Source organism: Glycine soja, chromosome 1 (assembly GCF_004193775.1).
Source record: "Glycine soja cultivar W05 chromosome 1, ASM419377v2, whole genome shotgun sequence".
Lineage (NCBI taxonomy): Eukaryota > Viridiplantae > Streptophyta > Magnoliopsida > Fabales > Fabaceae > Glycine > Glycine soja.
Window position 1 is genome coordinate 23,551,281 of NC_041002.1, and position 19,528 is coordinate 23,570,808.

Consider the following 19,528-nt stretch of genomic DNA (forward strand, 5'->3'; position numbering starts at 1 on the left):
CCAAAATATTTAAGCTTATACAAATTACATTGCTCTCTACGCATTTTCATACTTTAAAAATAGCCTATGATATTTTCTTTATCAATATTATAAAAATTAAGAGGATAAAATAGTAAAATTAGTATTTTTTTTTTCATTTCTTATATTTTTTACATTTTTTAAAAAAAAAGTCTAGCGAGCAATATTTATTTTTTAACAGGAACAAATATTTTTTCTATTGCGCATATAAAAATAAAAATAAAATCCTCTAAGGACAATTGTCCCCACACCTATCCAAGTGCATCGACCACTACACCACCTTTGCATGAATAGACACATATTTTGATGAAATACCTTTAATTCATTTCCAAAATCTCTTACACTTTTCATTAATTAGATCTATGATGTAAATTCTATTTTTGAATATTTTCAATATTATTGGATTGTAATTCAACCTGCTAAGAGGACTGCTGCATATCATATTGCTTCTAGAGAGCGAAATGGTTTTACGGATGTTACAATTTGTGTATGCACGAGAACTCAATGCAGGATCACTCCTATTTGGTACAATAATGCATTAATAATGAAAAACATGGATCTCTGATCTCTAATATATGATGTAAAATTCCTCATCACATGTCCCCTCCCAATGACTTCTAGGAGTTGAAATTGAGCTACAAATTAGTTGACACTTTATTCTTTTAATAACATGGAAATTGTTGACATATTCTCTCTTTCAATAAATTACATTGACACTGCAAACTGTGTGTCAAAAATACGATTAAGAGTTGCAGCCAATCGAACTCCTCCTTGAGCTAACCGCAAATTGACTATCGGGTAACGAGACAAGAAGTATTCATCTGCAGAGTAGTACATTTTCATGGTATATATAGTTAAAGGTTAAACAAAATTGTCATGATACAATTAAAGATAAGTTATCTTTTTTTAGTACCTAAATATTTTATCATTTCTGTTTATAGTTCCTAATTTTTATTTTTATTTTCTTAATTCTTAAACATTTTTTTATGTCTCTGAAACTTTTTTATCTTTATTTTTAATTCTTTTAAGAAATTAAAATGTGGACAGAAAAAAAAAGTTAAGAAACAAAAAGTAAAAACAGTAAAAAAGATTAAAAAAACTAAAAACTAAATAAAAAAATTCAAAAACTAAAAATAAAAATATAAAAAATTTAAGGACTAAAAAAATAATAAATCATATCATTAACCATCAAAGCTCTCATCCTTACCCTCGAGTACTGAACCTTCAGTGGCATCTTTATACGCCCATTTACAGGCATCTTTGGCACTTTCGGTTGCATATCTAAAAAATTATTTGAACCATGTTAAGCACGTAAATTTTGAATAGACAATAGTGAAGTGTTTAAAATAATAGATGTTTACATTACTATTTTGCTTCTTTTTCTCTCTTACAAATAATGGGACAATTGTGATAAGATAATTCATTGATTTTTGGATGTATTTATTTTTTGAACAGTAAGAATTGAAGATGGTACAAAACAATTTACAATATTAAAAAAATTTAAAAGATAAAAAAAATCAAATAAAATAAATGATATGATAAAAAATATAGAAAAAAACAAAGACGAGGTACAAAAAATAGAAAAGTATGTGAGTGAACAAATAATATAACTTTTATAAATGGTGCAATATATGAATTTTTCTGGCTGCTGGATTTTGGGATCTAAACAAAGAAAAGAAGCTCTCTCTTTCTAAGCATGAGATGGACGCTACTATTTTCAGGCTCAAAAGGAAATTTTTTTTTTTTTTTTACTTGTAGATAGTTATTTTGATACTAGTATAACTTGTATAAGCATTAGTTCACGATTTTTAAAACAATTTGCAATTAGAATCTAAATTACTAAGGGAAACTAAAAATATAAATAAAATAAATTATTCCTAAAAATTAAGTAAATCCAATCATGCATTAAAAGAAAAGGGTATTAGAAATAAAAAGTAGAAAAAGAAGTTAAAAATATATTTTCGTTAGAAGCATTCCTTGAAATAAAATTTGTTTGATAACTGGTCCTACGAATATATAGATTCTAATGGTACATACATAGTTGGGCATGATATGTCATCGTTACTGCAACTCTCCCATTCTTCCACTTCATCGGCCCACACTTTCTGTTTATTCAAATAATAATAATAATTGAAAAAACATCAAACTTCAACGAATAAACAAATTAAATCTTTGAATTGAAAACAACAAATTAAAAGATGGTGCACACGATACCGTAATATTCCTTTGAATTGCATCAACGAAGTCTTCTATGTCATCATAGAATCTTTCAACTTCAGTCTCAATTATGCTTGCATCCCAAACCTGTGCGTGCGCATACAAATATATATATATATATATATATATATATATATATATATATATATATATATATATATATATATATATATATATATATATATATATATATATATATTAGCGGAGTGTTAACAAATCATAAAATTGTTGTATGGTTGAGGAATATTAGAATTTGACTAACGTGGTGAAGATTTTGCTTTCTTCTGTACCAGCGAACATTGATTTCATTGCCACCCTTGTCTGAGAAAAAGCCACAATGTAGGGGCTGCAGATTAACCATGTATAAGTCATTCTTATATATTATGGTTTACCACATCGAAAATTAGATGGGAGCATGGTATATTGGTGATTTAAATTAATGGAAAAAAAATTATTTTTAGTTTCTATACTTTATAAAATTCTTGATTTTAGTACTTGTTATTATGAAATATTTTGGTCCTTCAACTATTAAAAATAAGTATTTTTAGTCCTTTAGGACATATACTATTAACACTATTTCATATTATGTATGGACTAAAAATATTAATTTTTTACAATTTAAAGACCAAAATAATCGATATATAATAAAATATAAACTAAACTAAGAATTTTACATACAAGAACTAAGTATATATTTTCCCCTAAATTAATTAATTAATCTTGCATAGGTCTACATAGATGCTTACCTGATGGACGTCTCCCAAAAAATGTGAAAGGAATAGAAGTGATTGAGTGAGATTATCTGATAGCAGGATGTTACCATATATTCAAAAGAAATTGTTAATTGTTAGTGTGAAAACAAGATATATAGAAAAACCATGGGGGTATTAGTTTGAAGCATAGATTTACATTTGGATTTAGTGTCACTGCCATACTCGAGGAGCTGGTTGGTGTAATTGGTAATTGCTGCCACAACGCATCGTCCCTTAATTCCAGTTTTTTTATCTACACAATCCCCTAAATAATGTTCACGCAGCAGGTTAGTACTACACCATAACATATATATATTAGACTAAATTAGAACTATCTTGGATCATGATCATGAGATTTAAAGAAATTATATATTTCTTTTTTAAAAAAACATAAACGTATTTTGTAAGATTTAAGAAAGTTGCATATGTTTTTACTGAAATTTAAGTAAATTACACATATTTTTTTAAAAAAAATATACACAAATTCTCTAAATATCGTCTAAGTAGTCTAAATATTTGATAGTAATAAGTTATGTGTATTTACTATTTTGATTTAAAAAAGACTAAAAAAGTGATGAAAAAAGTAAAAAAAAAATTGACACTTTCTTTAACATATATGCAAGTTTGGATATATCCAAATCTAATTTTGATAAAAAAAAATAATAAATTTAAATTTTTCGAGTAAAAAAAAAAGATAATTTTTTTATAGTGATGAATTTTGAATATTTTTATATTTATGAAAAAAAAATACGTATTTTAACTCTTTTAATCAAAATTGTCAACACACATAATTTGTTAATATTAAATGTTTAAATAATAATTATGGAGTTTATATAGATTTTAAAAACAGAAGAAAAACATGTTTAATTTTCTAAAATCTTAGGATATGCATTTGTAGGTTATACAAAAGTAGAAAAGACATGTCTAATTAATTTATTTTATATATTATCACATCATTTCATAAGTTGTTGGCATGATCTCTTATATCCATAAATTAATTGACATGCATAAAATTAATTATTTGGGATACGATGAGAAGTTTGATTATCTGAAAAAGGTATATTAATGGTTTTAATACAAATATCTTGTTGGTTTAACTGCTCAATTAGTATTTATACACACGTTTTTTAGTTATTAAACTTAGAAACTAGCTACTTATTTTAATATCTCCATACATATATGTACTTTTTAACTTATTTTAGTCATTTAGTATCTTAAAATGGATATCTATTGCAGGTTGCCAACCATACAGTGAGAACTGCATTTGTGCATGCAACAATATCAATTACTACATTTGGGTATGTATCTTCTTTTAATATGGAGTGAAACTGCCAACCTAAGCTTCATTCTAGAATGTGTTTGTTGTGACTTGTAAGGAATTAAGTAGTTCTGTGTCTTACTAGTTTGGTGCTTGTTCACTCCCTATTTTGGGAGGAAAATTTTCAGGCAAAGGCTGAAAGTTAGGGATTGTGATGTTGTTTTTGAACAACGATGACTTGTGTCATCTTTAACTGATTTCCAAGTATTTATTACTTATTTGTTAATTGGTATGCTTGGCCTGTGGAAGGTGACATTAATATGCAAATAGGCTAAAAGTCTTGGAGTGTAGGTTTATTAAGTATATAAAAAAAAAGTGTCTGAATGCGAATTGTGTTTAAGAATATAAGAAAATGCTTTCAACTTTTGGTTACATTAAAATAATAATAGAGGAAAAGGAATCACATAAAATTTATGTCTATTTTTTGTTAATGCCAATTCTTTTTCTTCACTTCAGGATTTCAACCAAACTTAGTGATATGGTGAGCAATAGCAGTACACGTAGTGCCCTTGAAGCTTTTGATAAGATGGAGGAAAAGGGTTAATTATAGATCCAAGGTGATTAATAACTAAACATATATATGGTAATATGGTGAGCAATATTACTATTGGCAATCTCGAAGGAAAGGTAGTTTTGACTATTATATTACAAGTTTTCTGTGAATTTGTTCAGTATGTAAAAGAAACTATCTTCGTCAATAGTACTAGCAAATGTGTCATGTATTTGTATATTTTTATTTTTAGTATTTTCTTAAACCCTAAACATTGAAATTGTATGCTAATATATTCTTTCCTATTTGATTTGTTTCTTAGTTGCATTTTCTTTTTTTTCATAATCATTTTGATAAAATAAAAAAAATTATTTGATTAATTGTGACTGTTTCAAAACCGCCAGAAAACACAAATTCAATAGAGTATATACATTTTGTGGCGTTTTGGAAACGGCAACAAAATTACTTACGAAAATACTAATATTCAACTAAAAACCGCCACAAAACATTACCGACAGTAGTTCTAACGATTAATCCCGACAGTTGAAAATATAATTTGTGAGAATGTTTAACCGTTATAAAATGTCATTTTAACGGCCACAAATGCCTTTTTTTTAAGTGTCTCTACAATTTTGGATAACAAAAACTAATATGGATTAAAAAAATATGTAACAGAAAAAGAGACTAAAACAAGTAATTTAAGTGTAGAGTATTAAGACTAAAGATTGCATGCGGGGTATAGGGAATAGGGATCAAATGAATAAACCTAGCTATCTGGACTCAATTTAAAACAAGTACAAGCGAAGGGTGAGTTGAGAGAAGAAGAATGAGAAAGAAAGTTACTTGTGTCCTTGTAATTGCAAACGGAGTCAGGAGTATTAGCAAAGTGCAAAGCAGAAGACCAAGGGAAGACAACCCTCAGACTATCTGCCCAAGAGCACTTGCTCGCCAAGTCATTATTGGCAGATTTGGGCAACAATTTCTTCACAGCCTTTGCAGCTGCAGTGCTGAGGCGAGCCTGGACAATAAATCCAATGAAAGAAAAAAAAATGTTAGTGACACTTGCACGTTCAAACACAACAAAAAGTATGTTGGGACAAACTTATTTAGAAATAATTTTAGAAGAAAAAAAATTGAAACAAATTTCTTCAGAAATTCAAATTAACTTATGCATAGATTAATTTATAGAAAATTTCTCATCTTTTAAAAAAAATTATGAGAGAATTTTTTGCAAATTAACTTGTGGATAAATTAATTTGAGTTTATGAAAAAGTTTATTTTATTATTTTTTTTCTCTTAGAAATACTTAAGGATAAGTTTATCTAAACAAACAACGTGGAGAAGAAACACGGAAATTGAAACAAGAAGCAAGCTAGGCACCTGAGCTATCTTACAAACAATGGCATGCCCATCATCTCCCCAACCGTGGGTATTTGAAAGCAAAAGCATGAACGAGATTATTGCCACAAGCTGAACTCTGTAACAACCCATTATTCTTTAATCTTCAAATGTATGCAAATAACCAGCATAGCCTGCTTTTCTAATATACGTATATATAAACCTGCTTGTATACATACATGTACTTAGATTAATTGAAATATGTAAAATATTTTAATATTTATTCTGACAATATATATATATATATATATATAAACACTCCGATGCATAACCTTCTTTTGCGTTTTGCGTTAAATGGCACGAGGGTGCAGGTAGAATAATGTTAATATATGTTATTTGGACGTTGAACACGTTTTTTCCTGGGGATAATATATATTTGAACACTTCATTGAGATGAGTAACGACTTTTGCACCTCCTGAAATATAAGTAAAAATAAAATTAATTTACACTCATTAATTAAATTAGTTAACATAATTCAATATTGATAGTCTCAATAAAAAAAAAAGTTAATTCTTCTACTAAAATATTTTTTACATTAATTATATAGGACAAAAAAAGATTAAGTTATCGGGACTAAAACTCTAATTAAATGAATGATATTTTAAAAATATTATCATTAAATAGGATAGAGTTGGTTAAAATTGTTTATATTTTAGTCCAACATATTAATTTTTTGTTGTTTATATTTTAATTTGGAGACCGTATTTTTTAAACACTTCAATTAAATTTTTGGCTTAATTGCATTTTTAAATTTTTAATTTTTACAAATTTTACCCCAACAAATTAAATTAACACATTTTACTCTCAACTTTTAAGAAAATTATGAATTTTATCCCGTCATTTATCCATTAATAAGTACAAAAGTTGAAGATAAACTTTGCAAAAATAATAAAATGTTAAGTATAAAATTCACCATAAAATAAAAAAAGTGGGTGTAAAATTTGCCAAAAAAATGTTAGGGATTAAGAGGGAAATTATGTTAGGAGTAAAATGATGTGGTAAAATTCACAAGTTAAAAGTTAAGATAAAATGTGCCAATTTAATTTGTCAAGGATAAAATTCACCCAAAAAAAATGTTGAAGGTAAAAAGTGTAATTAAACCTACTTTTTATTATGAAGGAGTGTTCAAAATCAAATCAAACTGTTTGTAAACTAACAAATTGGTAAAAAAAACAAAAAACCCCTAAAAAATGTAAAAAAAACCAACCTATGTTTTGCAATTTGGTTTGATTCTTCGATCTTGTTATAAAATACTGAATCAAATCGAATAAGTGACATATTATAATTATATTAATAATTATTAATAAGTATTAAATAATTTATTATTTTTTGTTTACTTTATAATCAGGATGTATATTTTATTTTTATATGCTAAAAACTTGTGTTAATATTATTAAAAAAATAATATTAAATATTAAGTAATGTACAAATCAAAAAATAAAGATAATAATTTTTAACTAAAATATCTTAAATAAAATTTAATATTAATAAAATTCATTTTCAAAATTATGTAACACATATATAATAATTATGTAAGTTTAATTGATAGATTTAAATTATAATAATAGACTAAATGATTTGATTTGATTCAAATTTGATGTTATATTTAAATCGAATCACATATTTATTTTATATTTTAATGATTTTAAAAAACTAATCAAATCACACTATCAACATCCATTCTTATATATCATATTTGTATTTATATTTTTTTCCTAACCAAGTACTAAATAGTATTTAAAAGGTCTAAAAATTGTACTGAGTTATCCATATGTCATCGTTGGTGCAAGTAATTATATATTTGCATGCTTTAGGTCATGGACGTTGGGCGATGTGATATTTATATTTTCCGTATGGAATGCATGACAGATATTATAATCTCGCTGAAGTCTATCTACCATCAAGTGGAAAAGTAACGGATATAAGAGGAATATTCCTAGCTTGTCTCATGTGATACGATATGTAACGGGAAGTTGCGTGACACAGTTTTTTAAATTATTTTAGAGATCATAGTTCTTATATTATAAAAGAAGACTAAATCCTACAACTTCCGATCTCGATACAGTGTTTTATAATTATTTTAGAGACTCTTTTCCAACTTGTAATAAAAGAAAGACTAAATACTACTTCAACCTTTAGACCCCTTCTCATGTCTCAAAAAACTCTCACACAACAGCAAAGCTTGTCCCTCAGGATCCAAATTCTTTACCTCGATTCTTCCGATTACATTCATTGTGTACATACGATTTGTCACTATTCAATCAAAACGTACACTTCACTTCACAAACTGGAAGAAGTGTTTCTAGCTTGTTAGACATTCACGAAATATACTGACGATGTTGGCAACTTCATTGAATTTTTTGGAATTTCTTGATCTAATGATGATATGATAGATAACGAAGATAAAAACAAAAGAAAAGTGTTCAACATCAAACCAAATTATTTGTAAACTATCAAATCGATAAAAAAAAATGAAAATCCCTGCAATAATGTGAAAAACCACATTTTTTGCATTTTGATTTGATTTTTGAATCTTATTATAAAATATCGAACCAAACTGAATAAATCATATATTATAATTATATTGATAATTAATAATAAGTGTTAAATGATTTATTACTTTTCGATTATTTTATAATCAAAATGTATATTTTATTTTTATATGTTAAAAAAAGTACTAATATTATTAAAAGAATAATGTTAAATACAAAATGATGCATAAATCAAGAAGTGAAAATAATAATTTTTAACTAAAATATGTTAAACAAAATTTAATAAAAATGAAATTTATTTTCAAAATTATATAACATATATAATAATTATCTAAGTTTAGTTGATATATTTAAATTACAATAATAAATTAAAAAAATAAAAACAAAAACTGTAAAACCACATAGAACAAAATTATAAATAATTTGATTTGATTTAAATTTGATGTTACATATAAATTAAATTATATCTTTATTTTATATTTTATGTAGATAATTTCTTTTTTCTAAAAATTAAATAAATCACACTATCGACATCCATTCTTATCTATTGTGTTTACATTTATATTTTTTTTTCTAACCAATTACTAAATAGTATTTAAAAGGTTTAAAAATCGTTTATGTACTGAGTTATCCATCTGTCATTGTTGGTGCAAGTAAACTATTTGCATGCTTCAGGTCAACATGGGCGTTGGGCGATGTGATATGTATATTTTCCGTATGGAATACATGCCGAGATATTATAATTAATCTCGCTGAAGTCTATCTATCATCAAGTGGAAAAGTAACGGATATAAGAGGAATATTCCTAGCTTGTCTCACGTGATACGATATGTAACGGGAAGTTGCGTGACACAGTTCTTTTGTAATTATTTTAGAGTATCGTTTTTATATTATGAAAGAAGACTAAATCCTACTTCTTCCGATCTCGATACAGTGTTTTATAGATATTTTAGAGACTATCGTTTCTGACTTGTAAAAAAAGAAAGACTAAATACTACTTCAACCTTTAGACCCCTTTTCATATCTCAAAAAACTCTTCCACAACAGCAAAGCTTGTTCTCAGGGTCCAAATTCTTTACCTCGCTTCTTCCCCTTACATCCATCGTGTACCAACGATTTTGTCACTATTCAATCAAAATACTTCACAAACTCGAAGGGGTGTTGCTAGCTTGTTACCACATTCACGAAATATATTGCCTTTGACGATGTTGGCAACAACTTCATTGAATTTTCTGGAATTTCTAGATCTAACGATGATATGATAGATAACGAAGATAAAAAGTCGAGGATAGAAAAGGAGGAAAAATAACTATAACGGTAAAAAAAAAAAGGAAATTATTTAATATATTTATATTATAACACACTACTAAAGATGAATTTTTTACATTGATTTTGCCTTTTGGGTTTTTTTATATTCTATTTTTTTTAATTATCAACCTCCAATTATTCATATCACAACTTATCATTTAAAGTTGTAAAAAAAACACATAAAATAATTCATGAACCAAAAATTATTAACAAAATATATCATGCACTAAGAGTAATTATAAACATTTATAAACAAAATATACCACAAATGTACTTTAATATACCATAAAAATAGTTATAAACATTTACATATTCAAAATAGTAAAGTAGTAATATACTTAAATTCAAAATAAAACAAAGTTAGAAGTTGCATCTGGGAACTCAAAAATAAAAGTTTAAGCTTGCAAATTCTGTTATTGTCCGAAATTCCTCCATCCATTTCTAATTTTTGCAGTCTTCCTATAATGATTATAAACTATCTTACAGTTTTCATAAATGAGTACATGGTACTCGACACATCCTGAAATTAACATGAAATTCATATTAGATATGTATATGATTTTAAAATTTGAAATATAGAGGAGTGTTTAATTACTCATCAAACTGTTGCAAGTCACTTTGTACTCTGTCAGCAGGACTTTAAAAGTGATTGAGTTAGGAACTTGGTAGTACAAGGAGTGTCATTTAAGGTAAGCTTTTGGTTCAGAGCTACTTTTGAAGATGGTGAGAAGAAAAATACTTTGTCCATAGTGGGTCAAGGTCACATGATGATTTCCAGTGAGTTCGTAGAACTCTTTGAGTTCTTTCCATCTAGCAAGTAGAGCTAGGCTCACCAGATCTTGGTTATATGTGATAGGGTACATGTTATCACTAGAGTGTAGCAGATGTCAAGTAGGCTTTAGTTCATCCTTCCATCTTACAATAAATGACTTATTGACTTCACTATAAGGCTACATTTAACAAGCAAATTAATACAAGCAAAAGTGTTATATCATGTCATGTTTATTTAAGCATAGTGTTGAAATTTCTAACCTGATCCATAACATAAATAGTGTTGAACATTTCCTGTGCTTTTTTGTTAATCTTCATCATTGTGTTAGCCATTTCCTTCCAATTTTGTTGATCTTCATCCATTGTTTCTAAACTCCATTTACAATATAAACATGACATTAAGTAGATTTTGTCAAACCAACACAAAGTGAGAGCAAGAACACAACAAACACAAGAACAACCAAACACAGAAACACAACAGATTTCGTTCCTAAGGCTGTGGCAAAATTCTCACACCAATATGATACATTTGACATAACAATATGATACCAATAAATTTGCAAAACTAAGAATTTTCACACCAGCACAAAGTCTATAGCAGAATGATATTCCTATTTTGAAAACCAAGAATGATATTCCTATTTTGGGGGTCTAAGGCAATGGCATAATTCTCACACCAGCATAAAGTCCCATTAACAAGAATTTTCATGACCAAACACAAAAACACAAAAACAGCCAAACACAAACATAGAAACAACCAAACACAAAAATAAAACTAACCTTTTGTGACCGAGAACGAGAGCCAGACTGTGAGAGAGCGATAACACAGTGGTGGCACGGTGGGCACGTTGCACCGGGAGGAGTTCAGTGACGATGAGAGAGTGAGAGTGAGGGTCACGAGGAGGGGGAGAATGAGAGGTGCAACACCGTAAGGAGGAGGAGAATGGGAGATGTAGTGTTGCGATAACTGAAACGATACAAAAAGGGTTTGGGCGCCAGAACCCTTCTTTTATAAAAAAAAAATCCAACAACATCAGTTTTTCAAAAATCGATGTTAAGAGGGAATATCAACATCGGTTTTTAAAACCGATCCACTTATTATATTCTAGAGTCAAGAAATAATTTTCATTTGAAACCCTTAGTTAAGAGTTAAAGCCGAACAACCTGACTATAGAGCATCATGGTTAATGAACGATGAAACTTAATTTTTAGAAATTAGTCTGTGTTTAGCACAAATTATCTATAGAAATTTTCTAAGAGTTCAATTATCATCCAATCTCTTCATACTATCAATTAATGTCTAAATTATCTTAAAATTGACTTTTTAAAGTAATTATTACAAAAGAGTTTGTTTTTATGTATTGTTAATTAGTATAAAGATTTTTATACTGGAAACTAATTAGATATCACCTAATTAGGTACAAGTTGTGAGGTAATTATTAAGTTAAGCTTATCATACATTATAATTGAGTGAATTCATATTTTGATTACTTGCTCCCATCACTATTTCCTCTCTCTCTCTCTATCTATTTATCTATCTATATATATATATATATATATATATATATATATATATGACCTAATTTTTGGCTGAGATTGCTTGCTTGCAAATTGAGCTATACATGTCCATAGTTTGGTTGAGCTCAAGCCTTAATCTTTTCATCTTGGCTTCAAGCTCTTTCTGTAATGAAGTAAAAAGACTTTACAGTTAGTTTCTTAATCTCACCATCTCCATTTGGACAAAGAATGGTTCTTGTTCCACAACAAATTAAGACAATTCAAATCAACCCAAGAAAAAGTGCATATTCAGATCCTAAGTTTTTTTCCATTGCAATAAAAAAGTCAACCCAAGAAATTAAATCTCTCACTATAAGCATTGTCCTTGGGTGCAATTTATTGTACCACTAAAAACCATAGGAGTAATAAATAGCAAATGGATAATAATAATAATAATAATAATAATAATAATAATAATAATAATAATAATAATAATAATAATAATAATAATAGATCAAAGAATTAATCACTATTGTAGTAAGTAGCTACATGCTAAAATAATACAAGCAAGAACCTAAATTACACCAATGAAGATAATGGTTTGCTTATGATAGGAAACAAGTACACATAATGCCAACACTGAAGTAAATGAGAAACAGTCACCACTAATATTAGCACAACAATGAATATTTTACATGCAAAAATGAACAATTAATGACTTCAATAGTAAATCTTTGTATAATACACCTAAAAAAAACTTATCATAGCTTTAACAAGTCTTTTTTCTTTATTTGTGGGGCCTAAGTTGCCTGCAACTTTAAATTTGGAAATTCTGCACACACAAAATAAATCAAATAAACGGGAAATAAAATTTACATTTATCTAAACATTGATACTCTAATATAGAAAATTAAAGGTACCTTTTCAAAGCAATGCCTTGAAGCTCAACTAGATCATTAACAAGGGGAACCCATATCTCTATGAAGCGATTGTGTAGTGCTAGAGATAACTCCTAGTTTATGAATACATGGCAAATAGCATGTAACATTCAATTAAATCTCTGTATACCATATTAGAAAACAAAGAGAGGATAATACAATCCACGAAGTCTCTATCACAATTCACAACCAATCTATAGTTCCCACCTCGAAAAAAGAGACTTAGGCACCTAACACTAGGGTCCTTTGTGAATAATAGCCTAAGAGAACCCTACTCTTAGCCCAAACTAGAAACACATATTCTAGCATGCCCTTAGCGATTCATGCTCAAACAAAAAGATGTGTAAGACTATACACGAAAACCAAGAGTAAAGATAGACACAACCTGATCAATCCTTTCTGCAAAACCTTGCTTGATTGAAGAGGTGTGCTTCTTGAACTCAAGAAAGTGACACAACTCACTTATCACAAAATATCTTCACAATTAAAAGATTTGAAGGTGTAAGTTACTTCTTCTAAGAACTTTTCTTCTCTTCTTTCTTTAACTAATAACAACACGTGACCTTAGCTCATTCAAAGATTCATTTAATTGTTTTTCGTTGTTTTTGAAAAGAACACAAGCTGGCTATTTATAGAGAAAACAATTATAACCGTCTGTAATCGATTAAGTCTACAAAGTAATCAATTAATTCAATAAAGTAATTGATTATATTATCTTTTTAATCGATTAAAGTGTTCTTCCCAAAACCTGAAAACAGCTCAAGAACAATATAATTGATTATATACTCAAAGTAATCGATTAAAGTGTTCTTGTTCACTTCTAAACTACTCAAGAAAAAGAAGTAATCGATTATATCACATGGTAATCGATTAAAGTAGAGACTCTTGAATAAATCAATCGTTGTCTCAGAAACAACTGTGTAATCAATTACGAGAAGGCTGTAATCGATTAAACCGATATGAGACACAACTCTGCAAGCTTCAGACAACTTGTGTAATTGATTACCATAAGGCTGTAATTGATTAAAATGGAGTTTTTCCTTCTGAAGAAACTTTTCTAACTTAGAAATTTTTCTTCTCACTTACTCATGATGATGCATGATGCACAAAAGATATAATATGGACTAAGATGCAATATTCAATATAACAATCAATACAAATTCCACTCAAGGTAGTTGGGCATGTAAAAGACAAAACATCTTCAAGCTTTTCTCCAAGCTTCAAGCTTTAGTCTTCATGTTGTTCTCCTTATCTCTAACAATTTTACATAAGATCTATCAAACAAACCTCACTAAATTTTTGCCATCACAATCCCATTCCAATTGAAATGAACATATGTTAGACCTGTACAAATAAAAAAAAAATATACATACCTTAATAGCATAGAAAAGCCTTGCCACTTCAGATTGTGTCCAATCTTTGCTAACTAAAGGTATGAACTTCCCCAAAACATCAGACATACTCCACTGAATGATCAACATTGCAAAATTAAAATTAAAATTGAAAAGATCAAGATCCAAATTACACCAATTTCATAGTAATAATAATAACTAATAACAATAAGTTAAACCCAAGATAATAATAATTAAGAAAAAAACAAGTACCGAAAAGAAACAAGGTGGTTGTTGTTTTAGTTTTCCAATTTCCCAATGAAACACTCAATTTGTTCATCCTTGTCATGGGGCTTTTTGTAGAGGATCATGTACATTGGTGAGAAAATGCCAAAGTCACCCCTTCTAGTTAGATAGTCAGCAGTCTTAAAGTGCATCTCATAAACATTGACGGTCCCTTTGGGGGCGATTCCCAAAGCCGCAAGAATAGTGACCACAATATGGTTTTGCCACCACAGCTGAGTTGGCGGCTTAGCTAGATCCCACTCCTTCACAATAGCAAACCCTAACTTACGCACCGTCTCAGCTATATTAGTGTAGCTTCTAAGGCTAGGCAACACGTCCCTCCTCTCAATCCCTTGAATGAACTCCACATGTTCAGGGTCACCGCCTCAGTACTTATTTGTCATCACCCACTCATAGGAAATGTAGAGTGCCCCCTGTTTCAAAACGCGGAAGATTTTGGCGTACACTTCCCCCAGTTTCAGCACGTGACACATGACCTTGATGGAGTCCCCCACTAGATCCACGTCTTTGCCTGTGTTACTGACTTCAACACCATCGAGGATGCAGGGCTAAAGATTATCACCAAGTCTGACACCTCCTTCACCCTTTCTAACTCCATTGCCGTCAAGGAGACCCTAACTTTGCTTTCTTTGATTGCTTTTGATAAAAAGAGCCAAACATATGTCTCTAACTTGGCTTTTGATAGAAACACACATTGACAACATTGGTTTTTAATAAAATAAATGTTAAGCAAAAAATAACAACATCAATTTTATTAAAAACCAATGTTAACTTAGCACTCGCAACATTAGTTTTAAAATAACCGATGTTAAGGGAAACTTACAATATCGGTTATTTTATGACCAATGTTAACAAAGATACTTTGTTTACAAAAACGCCATTGTGTTTTGTTAACATTGGTTTTCATTAGAACCGATGTTAACTGACTGACATTAAATCCATATTTTCTAGTAGTGTCAGGTTCACCAATAAAGTGGAGTGTGTTTAAAAGAGTGTATGTGAGAGTGTATCATTCTTCTTTTTTTATAAGATCCAAAATCTAAAATATTTCTTGCATTAATTAATTTTTCATAAAAATAATATTTGTGAAAGTCAGTTATAGAATGACTGATAGTGAGAGAAATATAACATACTCATTAATATTTGTTAATTTTGTTGACAAGAAATAAAATATTAATTTAAAACAAATTTAATATTATCGACTAAATTAATCAAATTTTTTAATCTTAATGAATTAGTTAATTGCACCTTATAATGAAAATCATATAAAATATCATTTTTTTATCTTTTATTTTATTTATTTTGTTCAGTTTAGCTTTAAAAAAAATTATTTTAATCCTCTATATTTTTTAAAACAATTCATTGTGATCCTCCCCTCAATGTAGATTTGACTATCTTAATAATTTTAAGATATGCATGGTTAAAAGCTCTCACAAGACACTATTTTCTTTTCTAAAATATTTCTATATTATAATTAACACAACAAGCGGTTTTTGAGGGAGCTTGATGTAAGCTCCATTGGAGCTTGTAGGCCTAGGATCTTCTTCATCAATGAATTCCTTTGCTTCTTGGATGATGAATGACAGTGAAATGGAGAAGGAAGAGAGAGAGGAGACGCCATGATGCAATCCTGCCCCGCAAGGGCATTGGATAAAAGACTCCAAGTAGATTGGGCCAGAGATCCAAGGGAAGGCCCTAGGGTTCTCATGAGCTTTAGGGTAGATTTCGAGCGCATGGGCTAAGTATGAGCCCACTTATCTTTGTAAATATTAGAATAGGTTTTTCCTTCATTTGGGCCTTGTATTTTGGCCATTCTAGTAGTATAGGATTTTAGCCTTGTATTTCGAGGCATTTTGAGTAGTCTTTGTAGTAGGGACTTTTTTGTATTTTCATGAATTTTGTCATGGGGTGAGCTTAGCTATTATAGGGGGTGTGTAGCTAAGCTCTAGCTTCTCATCTCAAGGAGGTGAGCTTAGCTATTAGAAAGGTGTGTGTAGCTAAGCTCTAGCTTCTTTAGGAATCTTCTCAAGGAAGCTTCTCAAGGGGGTGAGCTTAGTTATGAGAGGGGTGTGTGTAGCTAAGCTCTAGCTTCCCAAGGAAGTTTTATCAAAGAAGTTTTTCAAGGAAGTTTTCTCAAGAAAGCTTCTCAAGGAAGCTACCTAGTCTATAAATAGAAGCATGTGCAACACTTGTTGTAACTTTAATGAATGAGAGTCTTGTGAGACACAACTCAAAGTTCAACTTCTCTCCCTTTTTCTTCCTTCAATTTCATGCTCCCCCCTCTCTCTTTCTCTCCTTCTTTCTTTTCCTCCATTGAAGCATCCTCTCCAAGCTTCTTATCCAAGGCTCATCTTGGTGGTGAAGCTCCTTCTTCCATGGCTTATTCCCTAGTGGATGACGCCTCCTCTCACCTCTTCTCCTTTGTCTTCCGCTGCATCTCCATGGTGGAAAATCACCATTGAAGGACCTCATTGAAGCTCAAAGATCCAGCCTCCATAGAAGTCCCACAAGCAAGCTTCCATCAAGTGGTAATCAGAGCACAAGAGCTTTAAGTAGGTGCTCCTTAAACCTCCATTAATTTTTTGCTTTACCTTCTCTTCCATTGTTGTTTCTTCATTTTTTTTCTCTATGTATCTCCTCACATGTCTTGTGCTAAATGTTTTTAACATGATTCTTTAGAGTTTACACCAATTAAACTTGCTATAGGAGCTAGATTTGATTTTCTATGGTTCAAATTTTTTGTTCTTGTTCTTGAACCATGAATTGTGTTGAGTTTAGGTTCCTTTAAGTTTTGTCTTGTTATTTTTTGTGGCTGAAACCTAAACCATAAAATTCTTACAAAAATATTAAAGTAGAAGAAAACCTCAAAAATCTAGAGTGACTTGTTCACCTATTGTAGTTTTGTCATAGAAGTCATGTCTAGTCATGAAACTTGTCACATAAGATTTCTTATGTTGTGCTGAATTTTATTTTCTTGTTTCTTTGTCTAACTCATTTGTTCATGAGTGTATGAAATTATTTTAGCCTATTATTTGATTTGAGTCAAATCTTTCATGTTAAGTAGTCCTTAACATGTTCATGCAAAATTCTTAGAGAGTATTTGATTGTGAACCTTTTCTTGAACTTTTAGGTTTCCTTATGATTGTGTCTATTGTGAATTTGAGTTTTGGTGATTGAATTGCTGGCTGAAATGTTGATCCTAAGTGAATATTGAACTCCTAAAACTGTGTTAAATAATCCTAGTGAGTTCAACATACATAGGAAGGTTGAAAGTAAGCCCAAGGCAATCAATATACCATGCTTAAAAAAAAAACGCTGGTGCTGGCAGCTTGGACATACAAACTAGTAAAAATTACTGAGAATTGGTTACTTCGAATTTTGAGCTGAAAGTTTTAACGAATTTTCTAGACATCTGGAAAAAAGTTATAAAAAAAGAACAAAGTGATTTGGATAAAATGAAAAATACTAAAAATCACACAAGTTGGCAGAAAAATAAGTATCCAGGAAAAAAAAGTGAAAGGGAAGTGTGCTTGTTGTTTTGACTCAAAATTTATTCTATAATTAGTGTCTATTTTATACCAATCTTAGTTCCTAAATTTCAATTGAAAATTAGTGTGAAAACAAGTGCCAAAGCTAGAGGTTTGTTGAGTCTTTTTTTTTTCAGTTTTTTTTACTCTACTCTAGAGCCATTCTAAGTTTCTCTTTGAGTCCTAGCTTGCTTCTATGTCCTTTTCATTGCTTTAATTGTTGAATAATCCTTGAAAAATTGTCTTGTTAAAACTCCATTGGTTTAGCTTTCATTTCATTTTTTTTGTCTTTGGTTATTGCTTGTCTCTTTGTTTCCTTGTTTGTGAGTTGCCATATAGGGGAATTGGAAAGGAGGATTGGTGCCATTCCTTGAAGAATTTGAGTCAAGAAGTAAGGGGCCAACCACCTTAAGAGCTATTGGACTAAGAAGCACTCCAAATTGAGTGAATCGCCAAAGAGAGAACAACCACCAAAATTGAGGACCGTTTTGTAATTTTGTAATTTGCAATTTACTTACCTTCATTGCTTTCAAGTTTTGTAACAAAAAGGCCTTTCATTGGAAGTGTGTTGGGAGCCTCCAATAGGTTACCAAACTTCCATTTGTGTGTAATAATTTTAGGCAATTTTTCCTTAGGATAGTGAGTGCTTTGTTGGGAACCTTGAATGTGGTCATCCAACCACTCTTAGTATTCGCCTAGTTTACATTTCTTGCTTACTTTCATAGCTTATTTCCTTTACCTTCCATTGTCAAACCGCCTAGATAGCTTTCCTTTTACCAATTAGTTTTTTACCTTATCTTTTTTACACCTCTTTTAGTGTTTATTTTGGCTAGTTTCAACCATAGTTTCTTTTACCTTTTGTTTTCAAACATCCAACAAGAAAGAACCACAACTTAGGAACCAACATGAGTCATCATTCATCTAGTGTTAATGGCGAGGGTACTAGTCATAAAGACCCTTTATGTAGAATCTTAGATGAGTTGAGTTCCCTCAAGTTATGGAAAGAAAAACAAGAGAGAAAAGAAAAAGGAAAAAAAGAGTGGAAGAAATAAGTCAAGATGAAAGAAAAAAAATAAGAGAGGAAGAAAGAATAAAAATAATGAAAGAAATGAAAAGAGAAAAAGATGCCTCCTATAGTAGTCATAACTCTTGCAAGAGTCTAAG

The 19,528-nt window shown here is 29.7% G+C and overlaps 1 protein-coding gene across 1 annotated transcript; it reads right to left on the bottom strand.

The window, feature by feature from the left end:
• Positions 1-428: 428 nt before the first annotated feature.
• Positions 429-6,343, bottom strand: LOC114413473 (endonuclease 2-like). Its single transcript, XM_028377916.1, has 9 exons — positions 6,176-6,343; positions 5,639-5,813; positions 3,145-3,252; positions 2,982-3,037; positions 2,498-2,581; positions 2,233-2,322; positions 2,056-2,123; positions 1,226-1,299; positions 429-839 (listed from the first exon to the last, which is right to left on the bottom strand). Exons 1-9 carry the CDS (start codon positions 6,284-6,286, stop codon positions 724-726), a joined length of 882 nt encoding a protein of 293 aa, XP_028233717.1. The 5' UTR covers positions 6,287-6,343; the 3' UTR covers positions 429-723.
• Positions 6,344-19,528: the final 13,185 nt, after the last annotated feature.

What these genes read in the sequence shown, in the direction of transcription:
- LOC114413473 (XM_028377916.1), bottom strand. Translation starts at nt 6,286, where the DNA reads ATGGGTTGTTACAGAGTTCAGCTTGTGGCAATAATCTCGTTCATGCTT. An exon ending in CAGTGACACTAAATCCAAAT is followed by an intron (nt 3,038 to 3,144) that starts GTAAATCTATGC and finishes TCCTGCTATCAG; the next exon opens with ATAATCTCACTCAATCACTT. An exon ending in TTTTGGGAGACGTCCATCAG is followed by an intron (nt 2,582 to 2,981) that starts GTAAGCATCTAT and finishes GTTAATCTGCAG; the next exon opens with CCCCTACATTGTGGCTTTTT.